The 22,532-nt window shown below is 56.5% G+C and overlaps 1 protein-coding gene across 1 annotated transcript in view; it reads left to right on the forward strand.

The window, feature by feature from the left end:
- The first annotated feature begins 18,985 nt into the window (after positions 1-18,985).
- Positions 18,986-22,532, forward strand: part of CACNG4 (calcium voltage-gated channel auxiliary subunit gamma 4) — a 57,132-nt gene continuing 53,585 nt past the window's right edge. The window contains exon 1 of the mRNA XM_061175297.1: positions 18,986-19,232. Within this exon, the coding sequence (XP_061031280.1) occupies positions 19,013-19,232 (220 nt within the window). The 5' untranslated portion in view covers positions 18,986-19,012. The remainder of the gene's footprint in view (positions 19,233-22,532) is intronic.

A 22,532-nucleotide genomic window follows, 5' to 3' on the forward strand; every position in this document is an offset into this window, starting at 1 on the left:
CTGCTTTTTCTCCGCAACCCACTCACCCCAGGGCATGGGGCTCTGCCGCTTTTTCCTCTGAACCTTTCCATCTTGGTTGGTGACACTGCTGACTCAATACCCATTCCCAATCCCTTTCTTCCTTACTTGCCTTCACTATTGGTGTTGGAAATTTAAAAACTCACTTTCCCAGCCTTCTTGCAGCTAAGGATGGCCATTGACCTATAGGCAGAATCTTCTGGAAACTTTGTTTTTCTTGATTAAAGGGAACAGACATGGCTGTGACCACCTCTTTCCCCTTCTTCTCGTCTTGAGTGCCATGAAAACGTCTGGAGCTACAGCAGCCATCTTGCAACCATGAGGTTAAAGAGCCAATGCATTGAGGATGGGGGAGCAGAAAGAAAGACCCTAGATCTTTAACGACACTATCAAGATGTTAAACCAGCCCTAGATGGCTCACCACCAGACTTCTCGGTGTATGGGATAATTAAATGCTTTTATTGCTTAAGTCACTGTTAGGTTTCTATGTCTTGCTACCAAAAGCATTCCTGAAACACATAGGGGCAATCTTACCTATACAGCTCCCCAAACCGGGATCCCAGGAATAAAATCCACCCCCTCCTTCCTCACCCTCCATGTCTCATAAGTCACCTGGAGATCTCACCTCCTCTCTCCTGGCTACGCTCACTGCCCACATCAAAGGTCAGGTCTTCATGCTGCCCGTCTCCCTCTCCTAAGCTTCACCCCACTGCAGCCAGAGGGATCGTTCTAAAATGCATACATTGCACATTGAGGAGTGTCCCTTTTTGGCTTCAAAACTTGTACAGGCTCCCCACTGCCTCCAGAATAAAACCTAAACTGCTTAGCAAAGCGGACACAGCCCTCAAGACCTGGCTCGCGAACCTCAGCCATTCCTCTCCTTGAACTTCTGCTAACGGTTCCCTGAAGTTGCCATCTGGCCACGCACCCCAAGCCTTGGCATACTCTGTCCCCCCGGCCCCGGCACAGAGGCCGGCCCAGATCCAGGTGGGATCTGGACCCGCTTCTTTCACTGTTCACGCCACGCTCTATCGCTCTTTTACTGGCCTGCTTTTTCCTTCCTCCTTTACCAGAAAGCCAGTTCCTTGACAAGCGGACCGCGTGCGTTATTCGTCTCTGTACCCCAGTGCCTGACACACTGCAGGGACGTGATAAACTGTGTGGAGTAGGGAGTGAATGAGTGAGTGAATGAACGGGGCCGTGCGTTCAGGAGCTGGGAAGTCAGCTGCTGGGGGGAGCTGACGTCTTGTGCTTTTGCAGAGGAGAGAACGGCAGTGACCTCAGCCTCTGAAAACCTGCTTAACAACCCGGCTTCCTGGAACTTTGCCCAGCAGCTCCGGGGAGCAGAACGCCCTGCCCACGTGCAGACAGAGCTGAGTCCCTTCTCCTGGAATAAATTCTGTCTCAAGCCACCTGCCATCAGGGAACCATCTTGAAGCGCGATTTTCCCAGAAATGTTACCATTTGTCTTGGAATGCTTCAGGGGAGGTGATGGCGAGTTGGGATCCATCTCTGAGATTCCTTTGAGGCATCCTGTTCCCTTTCTTTCTTCTCAGAGGGGAAGATGACTCAGGGAGCTCTGAGATTGACACACCTGTCTCCCATGAGACAGGAGTGACGGGGTGAGAGCTGGGGATACTCTTAACGATACAAAGCGCCCTTTGTCCTGCTGGTGAATAAATGATTATCGTGTGGATTTCACAGCTCTCCTGTGATGCAGCCACACGGCCCCAAAGCCTCCCGAGTCGTAAAAGAAGGCTTAATAAAGAATTAATGGACTGGTAAAACGAAAAGTGGGATCAGTTAGTTCCCTTCAGATGAGAGCTGCTCATAGAACATTCGTTGTCTTAGCCCCGCCACACATGTGTGTGTGTGTGCGCGTGTGTGCACGTGTGTGTGCGTGCATGCGTGTGCGTGTGTGCTTTGGGGGCAGGGGGCCTGTTTTCTGAAAAGTGACCATCGTCACCCTCTAAAGAGTCTCCCACACAGCTCACTGCTTCCCCTGTGTCTGTTCCTCCCCTTGGGGAAGTGCAGGCGACACCAGCTCAAGGGCACGGTGATAAACTCCAGCGACAGTCCCAGCAAGCCCACCTCTGTTGAAGCATTTGGATGGTTGAAGCCCTTCTCAGCTGCAGCTGCAGTGTCAATGCGATTTTAGGTTTCATTGAGGAAACGGCAGTTCCTTAGCTGATGTATTCAATCAATTAGACGCCAGTGGCCACAGAGGCCACGCCAGCTTCCCAAGCGCCCGTCATAGGGACCATGAATCACACAGTGTCAGGGTGGCGTTGTTCACTCAATTCTGAGTGACGCGTCCTGAGAGCTGGAGCTGGGCATGAAAATAAACACGGTGTGTGTCCCGGGACCAGAAGGGATCGGGAAACGGTCTGGGATGTAAGTGGCTGCTGTCCCTCTGCTGTTTCCTTCTCGGTTCGGTTTTATGGGAACCTCTGTCCGAGACAAACTCCCAGTGCCGCCCCCCACCCGGTCCAAGCTCAAGTCTCTCCCCCTCTCCATCCCACTGCCCCTGCCCAGCCCAAGCCAGCACCTTCTCCTGCCCAGAGGCCCACAGCCTCCCAGCTCAGGGTCTCCTAGAACCCTCTGCTCTCTGTTCCACGCTGATGCTAGTTTCAGCTCTTCAAAAGGTTTGCCCATGTCGCTCAGTTTCTTGCTCCTAAATTCCTTCGATGACATCCCACCCTTTCAAGAAAAGATGCAAAATCCTTTGCGACCCAACTCTTGAGCCCGTGCCAGCCTCAGCCCTCTCCCCTCCTGCCAGCTTGTCCCCACCACCCCCGACTCCCCAAACGCTCCTCCCTCCCTCAAGCAGACCTGTGCTGAGCGCCTGGCCTGGAAGTCTTCCCTGTGCTCCGCTCATCGTGGGGGGTTGCATAACTGTCCCCTCCCTCCCCACACCTCCGCCCAGGCTGGACTCCCTCAGCCCCTGCCTTGCCCGTCACAGCACTTGGATGTAGAATTTGTTGTCACCTGTCTGCCTCCCCTCCTGGCTGGGAGCTTTCTGAAGGCGGACTCCAGCCTTTGACTGGTACCTGTAGCTCAGTTTAATCGCTGTCTGTGAAGGGATGGGGCTTCTGGCGAAGGAAAATGTGTGTCTTCTGGGCCTGGTGCTGGAGGGTGCCGGTGAGAGACGGTGTGAGCCAGATGGAAACAGGAGAGGAAGACAGGGAAAGAGAGGGCCCCCCAAACCAGGAGCAAGGCCAGGCCTCTCACCTGCATTTTGCTGTTCTGTCTGGCAAGCATGCGATGACTCGGGGAGCAGGTCTGGCTGGGAGACAACCCAGCTCTGAAGGCGGCCGCAAAACGCTGCTCCTGAAAGCCGCTGCTTCCGAAAGGGGCTGCCCCAAACCCCAGAAATCTCCCCTCTCGGTAGAGGAAGCCCACCCCAGGACGGGTCTAAGAGGGGCCCTTGGGGACTGCGGGGAGGAGGCTGGGACGGTGGCTGGGACAGAGGGGAGAGGCTGGCTCAGGAGGTGCCAGGGACCCGGGTCTGAAGCCTCACCGTGCCCCTAACAGCGTGTACGTGGAAAACTGCCGAACCCTTCGAGGGTGTGTACAGAGCACTTGCTATCATAGTACCTGGGGGTCGTGGTGGGGTTTGAATCACATGGTGGTGTCACCACGGTGACCCAGGGACCCGGACACACTGGAGAAGGAGTGACAAGGCAGGACCCAACTAGCAGAGCCGCAGAGGACAGTGGGAACTTGCTCAGAAGGACTGAAGGTCCCCGAGCTCGGTCACAGGAGGAGTGAATTTGGGCTCCTCCTCAAGGCCCACCTGTGGGCCCCGTGGCTTCGGCTGAGGGCAAGAAGCTCAGCTGAGCGTCTGCACTTGACCTCAACCTTCCAGAGCCCAGACTGCGGTTCTCCACCGACCTCCCACTTGCCCAGAGCCCTTCTGGCCGCCACGCAAACCCGGACAGGAAGCCGGAGCCCGAGCCCAGCCCAGGGCCCCGAGCATCACCAGGGCAGCAACCTGCTATTCCTTCCCCGGCTCGGGCCACCCAGGCCTCAGCCCGCCAAGGACAGGCTCCGGCCCGAGCAGCCCCCAGGCCTGGGGGTGTCTGTCCGCCTGGGAGAGCCAGCTGCAGCCCCAAGCGGCCCGAGGCCGCCCCCTCCCCGGGACTGCTTTGTCAGCAGGCTCGAGAAATGCATTAAATGCCTCTCTTCATTCTGGCTGGTGATCCATTTCCTGCTTTTTTTATATTAGAAAATCATGGCAATTATGCCTTAAATACTCAATTTTTACAGTTCACGTTTAATTTATGAAGGGCCGGCAGGCCCAGCGCTCGGCCTGTGACGACGGCTCCTTGCTCACTGCCTTTTTGCCTCGGGGCCCCTTGAGGAGAGGAAAGCGTGTGCTGGGGTGCAGGCCGGTCCCCGGAGCTGTAGGACTTATTTGCAGTGGGTCAGGCAACCCTAGGTGTCCAGACTCAGCTGGGACGAGCGGAGGGGAGGGCGCCCCGGCTCGGCCCAGGGCCCCGACGAGCTTTGATTTCGATCCACTTGGCTCTGTTTTGGACTTGCTTCGCGTCTGCCTGATTCCTCTGGTCGGGTTCATCAAAACATGTCAGTTTCCTGCTCAAAACCTTCCGAGGCCCCCCTGCAGCTCTCAGAGGAAATTCAAGCCGCTTAGGTGAGTTCACCAGGCCTGCTGCAGGCTCAGGGCTACGTGTCTCTGCGGCCTTCCCAGCCCCCGACCCCTGCTGGCTCCCTGGTCCGGGCTGTCCTCCCCCTGCCCCTCTCCCACTGGCCAGTCCTTCCATCCGCCCCCAAGAGGCCCGGCTGCCCCTTCTCTGGACTGTAATGCCGGGGTGGGGATGTGGGGAGCACGCCTCCCTGGCACTGGGAGTGTCCTAGGGCTGCTGTAACAAATCACCACACATTTCATGGCTTAAAACAGCACGGGTTTATTATCTTACAGTTGTGTGGGTCTCCCTGGGCTAAGGTCAAGGTGTCGGCAGGGCTGTGCTCCTTTCCGGAGGCTCTGGGGGAGCATCGTTTCCGTCCGTTCCAGCTTCCAGGGGCTGCCTGCCTTCCGTGGCTCAGCCCTTCCTTCATCTTAAGAGTTAGCAGCAGGTTCAGCTCTTTCAACATCACGTCACTCTGACCCTCTTCTGCTTTCAAGGACCTGTGTGATTACACTGGGCTCACCCTGCTAATCCAGGATCACCCCCTGTGTGCAGGTCATCTGATTAGCAACCTTAATTCCATCTGCAGCCTTGACCCCCTTATCTCGTAACATATACATATATTCACAGGTTCCAGAGATTAGGACGTGGGCTTCTTCGTGAAGCCGTGATTCTGCTTCCCACAGAGGGGGTTCGATAAATGCACACTGAACAAAGACGAAGGGTGAAATGAACCTACAAACGTCACGGACCACCACCCCCAACTGCCTTCATCACGAACATTCTTTGTGCCTCTTTGTCACTTAAAAGTGCTTCTGTAGAACCACACGCTCTACAGATAATCTGCTCGGAGAAAACCAGCCGAGGCTGGGCTGTCCCCTCACGAGGACCCCTGCATTTCACTAACAACGTGGCCAGGTCAGGGTGCCTGCCCGCACCCTCCCATCGCTGCCCTCCCCCCGTAAGCAGGTCACTGTTCCCCACGAATCCCAAACGCACCGTTGAGAATCACCTCTGAGACTTCACTCCCCCGTCTGATACTTTCGGTGAACTCTCCCAGCGCAGGTGGGTGGATGCCACCCTGGGAAACCATATATCGAAAAAAATCTGAATTTACCAGGAGAGTCTTCTAGAAGTTGATTACTCATTACCAAAGGACCTGGCACAGAGGAGCGTTTTAACACAGGAGCTGTATTAAACTGTACCACTTTGAGAGGGTCGGGAAGCCTTGTCAGGCGGGCATCAAACATTCTGCCACCCGTAGGAGCCAGGGAAGCAATGGAAGTGACAGATCAGGCTGGGGAAGACAGTCCAGCAGCCAGACCAATGCAAGCACGCAAACGTCATTTTATGCTGGTGATGTGAAACATTTCACAATGTTGTCGCTGATTCTATTTGGACAGCTCCTTCTCTCAAGCCTAGACCAAAGTTAGGTAACTCTTTTTTTTTTTTTCCCCCCCTTTCGTCTTTCTATGTTTTCCTTGTGAGGGAGAACCAGGACCAGTTGCTATAGCAACCAATTTATTTCTGCAAGTGCATTTTAACTTTCATCCAATGTTCTGTTGGACGGGAAGTTTCTCCTTCTGGGGGACTGACTTCCGCAAGCTGGCTCTAAACCCGCAAACCCTTCTCCTGCTGCTGCCTTAAGGGTTAATGCACATATTTACTCCCCAGGGAAAAAAACAAACTTAAAAAAAAGGCTTTTGGAGGAGAGAGAAAAACAAAGTAATTACATTTCCAAGCCTGCTGTCATGAGACAATAAGCTTGTAGGATCTCGGGAGAAGTTTGCCACCTAAGTGGGGGCTCTTTTTTCTCCTCCCCTCCCCCATATGGTTCAAGGAAGCTATTCATTTACCTTTTCACTCAGCAAATATTTATGGAGCATTTCTCTCTGCCAGGTCCTACGTTTGGTGGTGGAGAATCAGAACTGAATAAAACAGAGACGGCCGCTGCCCTCCTGGGGTTTGCCGTGTGTGGAAAAGACAGGCATGAAACGTCTCCCCTCTCAATCACTAAGTGATGGTGGCGATCACAGCCGAGAAGAAAAGTACATGAGGAAGAAGAAAGAGGTGCTCAACCCCGGCCGGACGGTCTGGAAAGGCCTCTCTGAGAAGGTGACACTGAAGTTGAGACCAAGAGTTGAGACCCGCAAGGAGAAGAGAGAACTTGCTAGATAGAGAGCAAGCCAGGTGTGTGACGGCCTTGAGCTGGGAAAGAGCTTGCAGGCTGAGAAGGGAAGGTGAGCTTCGGCCAGCCGTGCAGGGAGAGGGCAGCAGGGGCAGGAGGGACAGGTCGGGCCTTAGTGTTTGACTCTCCGGGCTGGGAGATCTGGGACCTGGCGTCCAGCAGGAGCAAAGTCACTAGCATTTGTCCAGAGCCCTCTGGCTGCCGAGGGTGAGTGACTGCAGAGGACGCAGGTCGAGGGCGTCTGGGGGAGGTGAGTCAGCCAGAGCGGGCGATGCCGTTCAGGTGAAGAAGCAGCTCTGGAAGAAGACAGACTCCGTGGTGCCAGTGCCCTGGGCACAGTGTCCCCTGCAGGTCTGTCCCTGCTCCAGAGCAGAAGGTCTGCGAGGGCCGGGCCCTGCAGTTCTGACTGGGCAGCCCAGTGCCTCCTGCCTGTAGGCCTCACAGGTGCGCTGCGTTAGTTTCCTGGGCTGCAAGTTGCCACCAGCTGGGTGGCTTAAACGTCGCATGTGTATTTTCTTGCATTCTGGAGGCTGGAAGTCCAAAGTCAGGGTGTTGGCGGGGCTGGTTCCTTCTGGATGCTCTGAGGAAGAGCCCGTCCCATGCCTCTCCTCCAGCTTTTGTACCTGCTGGAAACCTTGGCCGTCCTGGACTCGCAGTGGCCCCCCGCCGTCCTCTGCCCCTCTGTCTCCGCCCGTTCTCTTGTAGGGACACTTGTCCCTGGACCTAGGGCCTGCCCCTCATCTGGGATGGTCTCGTCTCAAGGTCCTTGACGACACCTACAAAGATCCTTTTTCCTCATAAGGTCGCCTTCACGGGTTCTGGGGGTGAGGACACGGACGTATCTTTTTGGGGGGGCCACCATGCAACCCACAACATGTGTCACCTGGGTCAATAAATAAGTGCACCACATTCGCTCTGCTTAATCACTCGTCAGAGAGAATGCGACCAGCCCAGGGCCAGACACCAGGAGGAACCTGTGGGACGAGGTCGGCTGAATGAAGAGCCAAGTGTAAGTCAGGCGCTCCCTCAGAGAGCCGATCCTGATAAACAACTAGGTCCTACTGTGTGTCAAATACCCTGTGATAAACCGTAATGGAAAAGAATATCTTTTTAAAAAGAATGTATATATATATATGTATTACTGAATCACTTTGCTGTACAGCAGAAATTCACACATTGTAAATCAACTATATTTCAATAAAAAAATATATATATAAATGATGTATTACTACAAAGAAAAAAAAAGAAAGAAAGCAAATCTTTTGCTTCTCAACCAGCCCTATTTTCAGGGTGTTTTTAATTCATCATCAGTTTCTCTAAGTCCATCTTTTAGAATTGTGTCCAGAGCCCAGCATTTCTGTCTGGTAGAACTGACTCACTGTCAATACACGGACAGAACTTGACACAGAAAGGCAGACTTCATGTCCCACTAGTGGACATGGACCCAGCCTGTGGTTGAAGCCCTCTTCCTGCCGAGACGGACAGAGAAACGAGTGCCAGCTCGAAGGTTCTGCACCCTTCCGGAAGCAGTTAATAGTTCCAACGTCTGCACTTTGAGGAAGAGACAGGCTGTGATGGTTAATTCTCTGCATCATCTTAGCTGGGCTGAGGGATGCCCACTCAGCTGGTTAACGATGGTTTCTGGGTGTGTCTGTGAGGGTGTTTCCAGAAGAGAAAAGCACTGGTCGGGACTTCCCTGGTGGCGCAGTGGTTAAGAATCTGCCTGCCAATGCAGGGGACACGGGTTCGAGCCCTGGTCTGGGAAGATCCCACATGCCGCAGAGCAACTAAACCCGTGCACCACAACTACTGAGCCTGCGCTCTAGAACCCGCGAGCCACAACTACTGAGCCCACACGCCACAACTACTGAAGCCCGTGCGCCTAGAGCCCCTGCTCCATAACAAGAGAAGCCACCGCAATGAGAAGCCCGCGCTCCGCAAAGAAGAGTAGCCCCCGCTCACCGCAACTAGAGAAAGCCCACGTGCAGCGACGAAGACCCAACGCAGCCAAAAATAAATAAAATAAATAAATTTTAAAAAAAGAAAAGCACTTGTCAGGAGACCAAGAAGAGCCACCCTCATCAACGCAGGTGGGCATCATCCAATCTGTGAGGGTCCGAATAGAACAAAAAGGTGGAGGAAGGGCGAATTCTCTTTCTCTTACTGAGCTGGGACATCAGTCTTCTCCTGCCCTCTGACAGCAGAGCTCCTGGTTCTTGTGCCTTGGGACTCAGACTGGTTTTCACCACCAGCTTCCCTGGTTCTCCAGCTTGCAGATGGCATATCGTGGGACTTCTCAGCCTCTATATTTGTGCGTCAGTTCCCACAGTAAATCTCCTCTTACACACATACAGGTATGTATTGATCTGCTCCTCTGCAGGACACTGACTGATACACAGGTAACAGGAAATGCTCCTCCAAATGTCTCGGTCAAGGTCCCCGGGGCCTCCACCCCATGCTGGGGGACAGACATCTCCTCACGTCCCCATCACTCCTCCGCAGCCTCCTCCGCCAGCCCCCGGCCCCGACTGCAGATGCGCAGAAGGCCCTCTCCCAGTGCGATGGCGCCAACCATGGAGACTAAAGAACGGCAGCCACTCCAGATTGGGAGGGCAGTATGTGCACCCACCTCCCGGGCAAAGGTGCCCCGAGCACGTCTGCCTTCGCAAGTTAACCGCAGGCACCGACGCGTAGATTTAGGGACCCCACTCCTCCCAAGGAAGTTCTCCCCAGGGTTTGTCTTCTGGAGACCCTGACCATCCCGGTGGCTGCCCGGCGGACCATCCTCTCCTCTGGTATGACGGGTCCGCCTCCTGTGACCCAAGACGGACGGGCATCGGGCCCCTGAGTCGGGCAGGTGACCCTGCAGGAGGGCAGGCAGGAGAGCATGCTAGGAGCCCGAAGGCCTCTTGGAGCTGGGAGCGGCGGCTTCTCTTTCCAGGGACGCACGGGCTGGTGTGTCCGGAACTGGGAGTGGCAGGGGTGAGGCGAAGGTGGTCTCCAGGCCTGGGAGGGCCTGGGACTGCTGACGACACTGACCGGCCTTAAAACGCCCTGTCTCTCCTCAGCCAAGTCCCCGGGGAGGTGGAGGCCCCAGCTCAGGGGCCTCCCAGCTCAGGTGTGCGGTTCTCTCCTCCTGGCACGGGTGCCAGCTCTACCCTGTTAGCGCCTCAGCCCCCAGGGCCTCTTTTCTCCAGGGGCTCCCCTAAAAGCCTCTTCAGCCCGTGCTGCACTTGTAATAAAGTCCCAAGGCAGCTGGGTTTAAAGACACAATTATGCATCATGAATAAAGGGCAGCCGGCATCTGAGTGTGCTCCACGGCTTCTGCTGGTGACCCAGGCAGGCCCGTCCTCCCCCCAGAGCCGCGGGTGAGCCACGGGCCCCTCGCTGCTGGCAGCCTGAGCCTGGCTGCTCTTGCAGGGACCGTCCTGCAAAGTGACGAATGTTAACGACCTGCTTCCCCCATCTGTTAGGGCCATCACTAAGATGCTTCCAAACGCATCCCAAAAGGTTAGTTCCTTTTTTCTCTTCCTTTTTGCTTTTTTCCAAATATTTATGAAGAGATTTTCCATTTATCCTGACACATCTTCTCCACCGTGGGTGTCAGCTGGGAGGGCTCAGACAACAAACTCCAGAAGGTATTTTCCCCAAAGCAGCATCTGGCTCCATTGGCAAGTGCAGCGGGCAGCTTGCTGGGAATCGGCCGAGGCAGAGGGAAGAGGAGCCCAGGGTGGGCAGCCCCGCAGCCCCCAGCCCGGGCACCCAGCTCTGGGATGCCCTGGCGCATGGGGTCCGGGCATCGCGAGAGAGCATGGTGCATCCGCCGTTTGATGTCCCACAGCCCCGAGCCCCCGTGGGAGCCCAGGCACAGGACCCTCAGAGCAACCCCACCTGCTTCTCATCCTTCAAGCCCTCTGATCTGATGCCAGAGTTCCTCCACTCTCCCAGGTAAACCACGTGGGTGGGAACCGGCTCCCTCATTACCTGTGGCGCAGGGTGCTGGAAGGGAGGGGCTGGCTCGCTCCCCAGGCTCTCCCATCCCAGGAGGTGGCCTGGAGGTAGAGCCACAGCCCCCTTGTCCTCACCAAGGAGCATTTCCCACCTGCTGGGCAGAAAGGCAGACAAAGGGCCAGACAGCGTGACCCACCCCAGGGCAGAGGGAGAGCCTCATAGAATCTCCCAGATCACACCCGATTAATAGCTGCCTTCCCCACTGATCTGAGGGCATAGCCAGCCCAGCTGATGCCAGGACCACCACACACACACCCTCCCGCCATTCCCTGTTAGTTAGCACAGAGACTGAGCCAGGCTGCAGGTGCCAGCAATGAATTCAGCTGAGAATCAAACACTTTCCAGGAGAACTTGGGTCCAAAGCCATGCTGGCCCTGTGCCCTGATTCTTTCCCAGGCTGTACATTAGGAATTCCTTGGTAGCTTTAAAAATTACTGATGCCCTGAGTGTGTCCAGAGTGGTCAGAATCTCTGGGAGTGGGGCGTACATTTCTAGGGTAGGCCATTGTCAAGGGTATCCAGGGTTGAAAACTATTGCACTGTGGGAAGAATATGTTCCATGGAGACAGCCAGTTCTAGACTGGAACACGAGCTCTTCTATCTACTAGCTTTGACCTTGAATAAGTTTCTTGGAGCCTCAGTTTTATGATCTATAAAATGGGGATGACAACATCTTTCTTGTTATAAAGTGCCTGGCATATTAACTGCTCAGTAAATTAGAGCTTCTGTTAATCATATCCCATCATGAACCCATCTTGTGGGACAGAGATTGTTGAAGCTGGACACACAGAGGAGCCCAGCAAGGACGCAGGTCAGGGAGCTGAGATGCACAGGACCATTCCCTGCAGAACTGTCTCTGGGTGGAGGCTGAGAGCAGGCAATTCAGCCCCCTGGCAGTGCCATCCCACAGGTGACAGCACCCTCCACAGATACCGCACCAGCCCAGAGAAGCCTTCTCCTTGAATTTTAAAAAGATCTAGAGCATTTGAAATAGCTCCTCTAGGAAGTCAATTCATTATCCATCCTCTGTTTATGTGGAAATGGTCTGTTATCAGATCCAGCCGAGTATGGAGCCAGATGCAAGCATCTGCAAATTCACTCTGCCTGGTGCTGCCTTGTGCCAGGGTGGGTGGAGGAGGACTGAGAGGGGCACAGCCCTTGTGCCGGGAAACAGGTACTGTGGGCAGACATGCCCAGGAAGACACCAGTGATTTTTCGGACCACTTCAAGAGGGCCCCAGAGTCTCGGCTGCCTTGTTCATCTGCACAATAAACGTGACTTCTCAGTTCATGTTATGTGCATCTAGCAGTGACATCAGATTTGAAGGAGATGGGTGAGGGGTGTGGTCGGGGTCAGCTGGGACCAAACTTCTCAGAGATCATCTCCTTCCAGTCTGACAGCAGCCCTACAAGGAGGTGGTAACGGAGGAGCACTGAGTGACATGCCCCAGAGCTGTTCCCTACCCCACTGTGTGCCACCGGCCCAGCGCTCTGGCCACAACAAGATCTTGAAGAGGGTTTTGGCAAAGGACGGAAACGATTTTAATAATGTCTTTGTCACCCAGAAGCTCCAGAGTCATAGGTTCCTATGGGGACAGAATGATACCACTTACTTAGTAAAGTCAAAATTATAAGTGTGGCTTCTGGAAGCTGACTGCGGAGGTGCAGAATCGGGCTCCCTGCTGCACAACCCTGGGAGAAGGACTCACCTTCTCTGAGCCTTCATTACCTCCTCGGTTAAATGAGACCAATCATAGTACCTATCTCAAAGAGTTCTGGAGAAAATCAGATGCGTTAGTATGTGGTAGGCATTTAGGATGGAGGCTGACGCTCACGAAGCGCTGAGGAAACCTTAGCTCTTGGAAGCCTCGTGTCAGTGTCTTGCCTGGGCTTCTTTTTTTTTTTTAAGAAAGCTTCCAGTCTTGGTGTCTTCCTAACTGATTTAATAGATTTTTTAAAAAATTAATTTATTTATTTTTAGCTGTGTTGGGTCTTCGTTTCTGTGCGAGGGCTTTCTCTAGTTGTGGCAAGCGGGGGGCCACTCTTCATCGCGGTGCGCGGGCCTCTCACTATCGCGGCTTCTCTTGTTGCGGAGCACAGGCTCCAGACGCGCAGGCTCAGTAGTTGTGGCTCACGGGCCTAGTTGCTCTGCGGCATGTGGGATCTTCCCAGACCAGGGCTCGAACCCGTGTCCCCTGCATTAGCAGGCAGATTCTCAACCACTGCGCCACCAGGGAAGCCCCTGCCTGGGCTTCTTGAATCTGTGCAACAGCCCCATGATGAGGCAGGTGCTTCGTTCCCCATTTCACCAGGGCCCAGAGAGGTGTGGCCACTAGCCCAAGGCCACACAGCAGCCAGTGGCAGAGCAGGACCGGAAAGCTTCAGTGACCCGACTCCAATGACTTTCCCTTTCCTCTTCATGAGAAACGGCCTCGGAGAGGAAAGCAGCAAAGACCCAGCAGCTCTTCCATAACAAAGAGAGTGGGAATCGCCAAAAGAGGAAGCGGAGTGCCAATATTGGGTCGATTTCCATGATCCAGAAAGGTGTCTGCAGAATAAAGCAAGCTCTCCCACCCAGTGGCAAGCGCAGCCCCAAGGGGGCCAAGGGCAGCCTCAGCCCCTACCCCAGCGGGCAGCCCGCAGCCACAGGAAGCCGGAGATGAAAAGGAAGGTGGTGTCGGAAGTCGCCAGACCTACCCTGATCCAAAGCTTTCATTCCGCGGCAGGGTGCTTCGCAGCAAAGTTCTGCTGGAGAGGCTGCCTATTCTTCGAGCTCCTGCACAGGGCAGTTATATTTTAGGAATGAAAAGCTCCGCTTTGGTAAGAGCACAAATGATGCACGTTCGCGGCAGAACAAGCGGTCACTGGCCGCCTTCCCCAGCCCCGTTCTCACACGTTTCCACCTCCTGCACTGCCGACACCTTCCCTGGAGTCCTGCTCAGCCCTTTGAGCATCGGCTCAGTTCCAGAGGCTGGCTGTGGACAAAGGAACCTCTCAGCCTGTTTGTCATGTCAACTGTTTTGAAAAGAATGTTCTCAGAATAACTGGCTAACTGTCAGCGTGCGGGGCCGGAAGCTTTGGCCAAGTCAGGTCGTTAATACCAATACACTCATCAGCGGGGCTGGTTCCGGAACAAATTCTAGAGGGGGAGACCACCCAGTATGGTGACCCGAGCGAGCGCAGGCCTGACGGGATCTAGCCTGAAAACACATGGGTTTGAATAAGCCCACAGGTCCAGGAGGGTGGCAGTCCAAGGCCAAAGCTGTCACGAAGAAGCCACTGCTCCTGAACCGGGGGCGGCCCCTGTCCTCCACTCTGGCCAACCAGGACAGGCGATGGGGGTAGCAGCTGGGGGGGTGGGGGGCTCCTGAGGCCGGTGGCTCCCATCACCTGCCATCGGCCCAGCTCACCTCCACCTTCCCAGGGAAACGGGGACTCTGCTTCGTCCCACCTGGGTTGCAAGGTGCAGGCCTTTCCTAACCTCTCCAGTTCCGTGTGACTTTGAACTCGATTTCATCTGGATAAATACAAGGAGTGGGGGAGGAAGCAGATGTGGGCGGAGGGACTTCGAAGAACCTGAGTTTCTGCCACCCCCGGGGGGTGGGGTGCAGTGTGCAGCTGACAGAGCCTGGTGGTGCCCGGGCTCAGTGGGTTACTCTCTGTTTAGCTGCAGGTTCTTCTTCTACAAACTGGCGGGGGAAAGCATCCACCTGCCACAGCTGCTGTCGTGATAAATGAATTGATGTGCACACAGGCGCTGGCACGCAGAGGGCACTCATGAAAGGCGGCTTCCCCTCCCTCTGCACTTCTAGGGGCTGGCCTGGCCTGGAGACTGAGCCCGCCACTGCCTCACTGCGGCAGAGCTGGAAGAGAACGTATCCAGCTCCAATCACCTTGCCTGAGACCGAAGTGATACGCAAACGAAATGGAATAAACTCGAATACATAAAGCCGAGTACCATTTTCTGATCTGCGCTCTCCCTCAAAGGATCCTGCTGAAATACTGAAGAAAAAAAAAAAGGTCATTCTTGTGGCGTACCTAATCTGATGGGGAGAGGCTGTCAGGACCGGGATCTGGGGGCATTCTTCTCGGATTCCGAGCAGATTGGATGGGTTGCAGATAAGCCTCCACACTGAGCCAAGCCCCGGAACCTTCTAAGACTCATCCCCAACCCTTTGCTATAAAAACTCAAAATCACTCTTTATGTCTGTTCACCTGACATACCTCCCAGGCTCCCCAAATCCCCCTATTAAGCCTTGTGAAATCAGCCAAACCACCCGGTCGGGCATGGAAATGAGATATGACAAAACGTTGCCACACAAGGTCATTATTTCTGGAGGACAAAGGGGGAAAACCAAGCTTTTGATAAAGGCTTTCGGAGCCGCTGCTGCAGCACAACGACCGAGCGCCCCAAACCAGCCAAGGGTGTCTCCCTTCCTGCTCCCCTTCCTCTGCCTGTGACCACAAAGGCAGCCTCCCCACGGCTTTGATATGCATCTTATGGGGTGGGAGCCGGCTAATACTGTATTCCTCTCCCACAGCCGCTGCCCGCTGCGTCACCCTGCAGTTGGGATTGTCAGACGGTTCTGAGCTCATTGAAGCTTTGTCTCCACAGCCAAAGTAAAAAGCCAAGAATTGTGGGAACCACCCAAGTGATCTGCTGCGGGGGAAGGAAACCACTTTGTTTTGAAAAAGACAGCTTTGGAGGGCCGGTCTAAATACCTCCACCTTCTCAGCTGTCCAGAGAGGTAATAATGTGTATGATGATTTGTCCCCTCCCCCCAACAGGAAAACGTATCCTGAGCGGCCCCCTGGGGGAAGATGCGGAGCATCCAGCCTCTCCAGAACAAGAGCGGTCCAGAGCCTCCTCCAGAGACAGCGAAGGACACATCCCCCTTCAGCTCTGGAAATGTCACCCGGGAGAAACTCCAGGGACCTCAGGTGGGAGTTACATACTGCCATTTAGGGCTCTCTAACCCGGCTGAGCAGAAATCCCAGATTTAAATTGTGCTCACCCAGGCATGATGAATGGTCTCAGACGGTCTTGAGTTTGTTCTAAGTCCCCTCGCTGGCAGCCAAGTCCTTCTGTGACTCCACACCCTCACTATCTCCGGACGAGGCATGCTTGCCAGCTGGGGGTCCACAGATAGAAAAGCAAACCACCAAACTCCCGTTGGAGTCCCCTCCCCTCTAGTGAAAGAACAGGTAAAAATAACACAGTCAAGCAACACTCAGCAAGAACAAAGAGGCTGTTCAGTGTCCTTGGAAAACTCTGGCCTTAAGGTCATCGGGGTCTGAGCTGGGCTCTTTCAAGGTGTGAGACCTTGAGGAAGTTACCCTCTAGGGGATGTATATTACATTTTCTGTTATTCTCACTATTACCCCCCTGACAACACCTCAGGAATCCGAGGCACAGAGAAGTAATTTGCTTGGTGGTCTCCGAAGAAAGGTAGAAAAGGAAGCATCTACTACTCATTCCATGAAGGGTTGCTAAGTGGATGCGGTGTGCAAGGCTACTTTATTTGACCCTTAAAACAATTCTGGAAGGGGGGCTGGAGACCCGTCTTTCTCCCCAGTGGTGCTGGCTTGTCCAAGATCACCTTGCTAGCTAGTCGTGGAACCAGCACGACATGGCGACTGTCTTGGCTCCTAGCTGGGCGCTTTTCCAGCTCTCCCACACGCTCCTCTGCGGACGGCGGGGTGGGAGCTGGTCTAACAGCGCTCTGATGCACAGAGCTCTGCCTGCGTGGGGCGAACCCAAAGGTCGCTTGTTTGGAGGCGGACCCCATCATCCAGATGTCACCTCTCCGACCTCAGGGGAGATTGAGGGAAGCTACTCGCCCCACTCCCCCACTCCCACAGATCAGATCAGTTGCTCTCGAAGTCCCCGAGGAAGGCTGCAAGCAGAACAGAAGGGAGGGCTTGTCCCCGAGTGACTCAGGGGCTGACTTAGGGTGTCAGTTTTCACACCATGTTTCGTGGAAGCCTAGGTCCACAGGGGTGCTTTGGGGGCTGCAGGGGATGGTGTGGGGGGTGGGTACAGGTACCTTGGGTCCCCCATTCAACCAGAGCAATTCCAGCGATCGCCTACAGGGCTAACTGGTGCGAGACCTGGCTTGTTTACAGTGGGCTTCTGTTTAAGATTTAATTTGAAGCAAAGATTTGCTGCTTTTTTTAAAAAAAGAAGAGAAAGAAGAAGAAGAAAAGAGAAGCTTGAGATCCACCTTTCTGGGAGCTTCTGAGAACAGAACCCAGAATTTATCCTTGTGGATATTAGGGGCAGAGGTAGGCAGCCCTGTTCTGGGCCAGAGCGAGTGGTCTCGCACCTGTTGCACACCTTCAGACACACGCTGGGTACCTGCTGTGTGCAGACCCCGGGACCAGGTGGTGGGTGGGTGACAGTGAAATACACATGATGGCTCTTGTCCTTTGAGACTTGGAAGAAGCAGAACAAACACCCCAAAGGCAGAAGGAGGGGCCAACAAGTGCTAATTAATGCAGCTATATTATCTCGGAATTTCCCCCCTCTTATTTACAGGCTCTATTTTCCCCAATCAGACTACCATTTCCCAGGGGGCCGAGAAACGCTGCTCACTCAACAAATGTTTCTTAAACACTTCTCCTATGTGTCAGGTATGGGAAAGGCTCACAATCTCATGGAAGAGAGACCAGTAATTCCAGGATGGGGTAATTAACTTTCTTTGGGTAGTAGGGGCCACGGAAAGTGCCAAAAGGAGGTGAAATTTGCATCTTGCAAGAAGAAAGCAGCTCTCCGTAGACCTCCTTTCCTGGGGTCCAGGGCTGCATCCCGCAAGACACCCGTCAGTGATGCCAACGATGTGAGCTTTGGGAGGGGATGAAGTAAAGGCACGCTGGACATCCAGGTGCTGGTCTCTGAGAGCCTCCTAGAGGGAAGAGTTTGGAGCTGGGTTTTAAAGGAGGAGGAGCCCGGGTTGGCTCTGGAGAAGGGAGCGTGTCCAGGCTGGGATCGTGCCAGCAGCAGAGGCAATTACGTGAAGCCAGCAGGGCCTGAGGCAGAGTCTGGCAATAAAGGGAGGAGGTGAGGGAAAGCTAGTTAAGCTCGAGTAGAGTGAGAGGGAAAAAGAAATAAAGGTATTGAAGAGGGAGCTGGGAGAGAGAGGGAACCAGCTGGGGGTGGAGACGCTTGAATCCAGTACAAGTGGGGTGTTCCTGACTGGCAGACATGTACCATCCGAAATGTAATGGGGGAGAAGCGTCACAGCTTCCACCACAGTTTCCCCGTCCGTCCATAAAACAGGGATCAGGTGTTCTTCCCGAAGGGCCGCTGGCTGACACCTCCCTTCGGCCTCAACTGTAAAGTCTGGGTCCTCCAGCCCCTGACGGCGGATCTGCAGGAGCTGGTGGCCCGGAGCCACCTAGGTGGGGGGAGGGAAGTGGCCGGGGCCTGGCCTGTCTTCCAGCTGTGACCCACATCTGGGGCTTCTGGAAATCTGACCTGAACACTCCCACTCCCACACTCACGCCTATTCATTCGTCACCAGGTAAAGGCGCGGATAGGGCACGAGGAAGGAGGGACACACACACGCACACCACATATTAAAGAGCCCCCAGGGCCATGTAAGGAAGGCGGGGTGTCCTGGGCTGGGAAAGCGGGGAGGCTGGCCACGCCGTTTCCCCTCGATCCCCCTGGGGAACCCGTGCCCCGGCTCCCTTCGCTCTGATAATGTGAACGAACCGGAGAGGGGAGCGGAGCGCGCGCGAGCGCGGACAGCGGAGAGGCGCGGAGGGAGAGAAAATCCGGGCCGGGCGTGAGGGAAGAGCGGCGAGCGCACACCCGGCGGGGGCCGAGGCTCGAGGGGCGGCGCCGAGAGGAGCGGGGCGCGGCGGCGGCGGCGGCGGCGACGCGGAGGGCGGGGGGCGGAGGCGCGGGCCGAGCGGGGAGGGCGGGCCGAGAGGGAGGAGCCCCGGTCGCCGCCGCCTGCCCGCCCGGCGGCCCGCGCAGCCCGCACTCGCCGCCGCGCCTCGGAGTTTGAGCCCCGGCGCGGCGCCGCCCCCCGGCCCTCGGCCCCCCCCGGCCCCGGCGCCCCCGGAGCGGCGCGCGGAGGGAGGAGGGCGGGCGGGCGCGGCGGGCCGGGCCGGCGGGCGGCGGACTATGAGGCGCCCACCATGGTGCGATGCGACCGCGGGCTGCAGATGCTGCTGACCACGGCCGGCGCCTTCGCCGCCTTCTCGCTCATGGCCATCGCCATCGGCACCGACTACTGGCTCTACTCCAGCGCGTACATCTGCAACGGCACCAACCTGACCATGGACGACGGGCCCCCGCCCCGCCGCACCCGCGGCGACCTCACCCACTCGGGGCTGTGGCGGGTGTGCTGCATCGAAGGTACGGCCGGCCCCGGCACCCCTCGCCACGCGCGCGCGCGCCCAGGCGCGCACACACACACACACACGCGCGCGCACACGCACACGCCCTGCTCGGGGCGCCGGCCGGGAAGGGGTGGGCGCGGCCCTGGCTCCGCGCGAGACACAAAGGAGCCGGGACGAGCGGGCGGGTCCCCTCGCGGCCAGCTGTGCAGCACCTCGCGGTCCCTCCCGACTGGGGACGCCCCCCCAACACACCGGCCCTACAAACTCTCCGCTGGCACACGCACACCCCCTCGCACACAGACACAATGAAACACACCGAAACTCACGCGCGCGCGCGCGCAGCCCGAGACCGGAGCGATCCCGAGGGGCCGCGCCAGCGCCCCCGGGGGAGGCGGAGGCTGGCGAGGGGGCGGGAGGAAGCTAGGGTGGGGGGGAGCGGACGGCCGAGGAGGGAGGGAGCAGGGGGAGAGGTTGCTTGGCAACCGGTGTCTGCGCGATTGCTATGGGAACTGGCCATCCTGGGGCGGGGCCGGCCGGGGGCGGGGAGCGCCGGGGCCGCTCCGCGCTCGCTCGAGGCCTGGCCGAGGGGTGGGAGGGGGCGCTGGGCTCCGAGCGGGTCTGGGGACCCGGGTCGCCCGAGCCTGGCGCCTGCCGAGACCTTGCTCCGCCACGTACTCCTCCAGGGGGCCACCGGCCCACTCCTCCCCGCTCGGTGGGGAGGGGAGGGGAGCGTCACCAAGTCTCCCCCCAACTCCCCCGAGTAGGGCAGCGAGCCCGCCGCCGTCGTCCCAAGGCCGGGAATGTGCAGTAGAACTGGGGCGCGCAGGGGCGACCCGCGAACCGCGAACTGTCTGGGAGGGGCGTGGCCGCCGGGTCCCGGCAGGAGGGACGCGGCGCTGCGCCCTCCAGGTGCGCGGCCGGGCCCTGTAGTAGGTGGTGTACGGATGCAGTGCCTCTGGGGGCCGGGACTGGGTGTCCCCGGACTGCGGGGACCGCTCCCTCCGGGGGAGGGACCCGGACTCCTCCAGCGGCGACGTGCGCCAGACTTCAGCGCCTCCCGCCCGCCCCGCTGCGGAACTTGAACTAACAGGTGGCTTTGTCCGGGCGGTCTGTTCCCCTCCAGGTTGTGCACGGGTTCGCCGCTTGGTCTTGGCTTTCAGATTGGAAAAGGGGTGGGGGACGTTGGTGGAGGGTTCCTCTCAAAAATTCTTGGACAGAGTTTCCTTCTCCTTTTTCTGTAACCTTTCCGCGTGTGTCAACTCCGCGTTCCGTCGTCGGGGAGGTTCTCCCGCACCCCCAGCCTTCCTTCCTGCAGTTCCAGCCCCTGCGAAGAGTTCGGCGGGGTGGCGTCTTCCTGGAGGTTGGTAGGGAGCTCTGGAAGAGATGGCCCTTCTTCTGGCCGTATTTGGGGTCGGGTAAAAGGAGGCTTTGTAAAGCAGGGTCGCCAGGTGAGGTGGCGCTTGCTCCCTTTCTCCCCACCCCCGTGATGCCTGTTCTCATCTGGAATCCTGCCCACCCCTGCCCCCCACTTTCTCTCCCAAACGAAGCTGCTTTGACCTTTGAATTTGGAGCTTATTGCCCGGGCTGAGTGGAGTCTTCCAGGAGCAGGAAGGTGCAATCAATAGTTTGGAAACACAGCCACACAAAGGACCGGCGGGCCCACCATCACACCCCCCTCTTTTCTTTGGAAAAACATCATTTTTGGTTGCAGATGCTCAGATCACGAACACCTACTCCTCTCCTCTGGAGGATGTGCCCACGTCACTGCCTGCCAGGGCACCTGAGTTAGACACAGAGCAAGGGCGGCTGGGCCCCCACGTCCTACCTCGCAGGCCCCACTGGGTGCTGCGTATGTGTTCCAGTAAGTCGAGCCCCTGTCATCACCCAAGCCCACGCATGTGGGCCCCAGGCCTTCCAGGTTCCCGATCGAAATTGGAAGTCACTCCTCCATGCCGGCGAGCCTGGCCTCTGCAGAGTGGCTCGAATGCCTCCTTTATTAATTTCTCATCCTAATTAGGATTGATGCCGCACTTAGCATCTTGCCAGCTGCCTTGAGCCGTTTGCACTCGATGTTCATCAAGAGAGCCCCAAGCTGATCTGGGCAGCTGGCTCTGCTGGCGGAGGGAGGGTGGGGAGCTGCCATCTGGGGACTTCACCCAAAGAACTGGGCTGCCTCTGTCATCCCCCAGGAGCTCAGGGGTTCTGGGGGCCAAACCAGGCCACTTCCAAGGGCCAGGACATCCTTGGACCAAGCCAGGGCTGGGAGAGCTGGCTCAGGATCCCTCGGGGTGCGCTAGAATCATCCTGGCAGTCCTTCAGCCTGGGTGGAAACTGCCAGCTTATCTCACAAAAGCACATCGCAGAGTCCGACGGCCGTCTGCCATCTATGACGTCTCCACCTGCCAGCGAGGGTCCAGGCCGAGACCCGGACGACACATTAACCCCGGGCCGCTCCCTGGGGACATGGTCACCTCAGTATTGGCTTCTGTGTGTACAATGCATTATTTCCACCTGCTCTCTAGCAAAGTACCCCAAAGCATTTCATGGGAAAAAATGAAAAGCTCAAACCTCTAAGCTGAAACTGAAGAAATACTGCAGCGGGCAGCTAATAAAACACCAGTTGTGACAGTGGGACTCTGAAGGGTTTGCTGGCATCTCACAAACAGCAGATTCAGTTCCCTGGCTGTTTCACAGGAATGATGTTGTGAGGTCAGGAGAGCCCAGCCTTCTGCGTACTTAAGGTGTCCGTGCAGGCTGGCAGGGCTGCGTGCAGAAGACTGCCGCTCCCAGACTCACCACGGCTGACATCACCCTTTTCCGCCCCCAAAGCCGGGTCTCGCCGCTGCCCCTCTATAGGACAAGTGTCAAAATCCTCCAGCACACAGAGCCTTGTACACGTTACCGCATGGCACGCTCACAACAGCCCTGAGAGGGTGCCCTCTTCACCTCCACCTGCAGCGTGGGGAACAGAGGCTCAGAGAGGGCAAGGCACTTGCCCAGAGGCACCCAGGCAGGAGGCTGCAGGGCCAGCATCGAGCCTTTGTCTCACTACAAAGCTCTCCCCACTGTGTTGTCCTGCCCTTTCCCAAACATCTTCTGGGTTACCATTAAAAATAGAACCAAGTACTTGACTATCCAGTGGAGGAGCCCAGCTCTGAGGCTGGCTTGCGGCAGCGTGAAGGCATTTGGAAGTGAGAATGTACAACTGATACACAAATTGCATAACACACACTCTCTTCTCGCTTCTCTCTGTTTCTGTCTCTGTCTCTGTGTGTCTGTCTCTGTCTGTCTCTCTTCTCCGACCACGTTCTGGACT

Source organism: Eubalaena glacialis, chromosome 19, assembly GCF_028564815.1.
Source record: "Eubalaena glacialis isolate mEubGla1 chromosome 19, mEubGla1.1.hap2.+ XY, whole genome shotgun sequence".
In the NCBI taxonomy this organism is placed as follows: Eukaryota; Metazoa; Chordata; class Mammalia; order Artiodactyla; family Balaenidae; genus Eubalaena; species Eubalaena glacialis.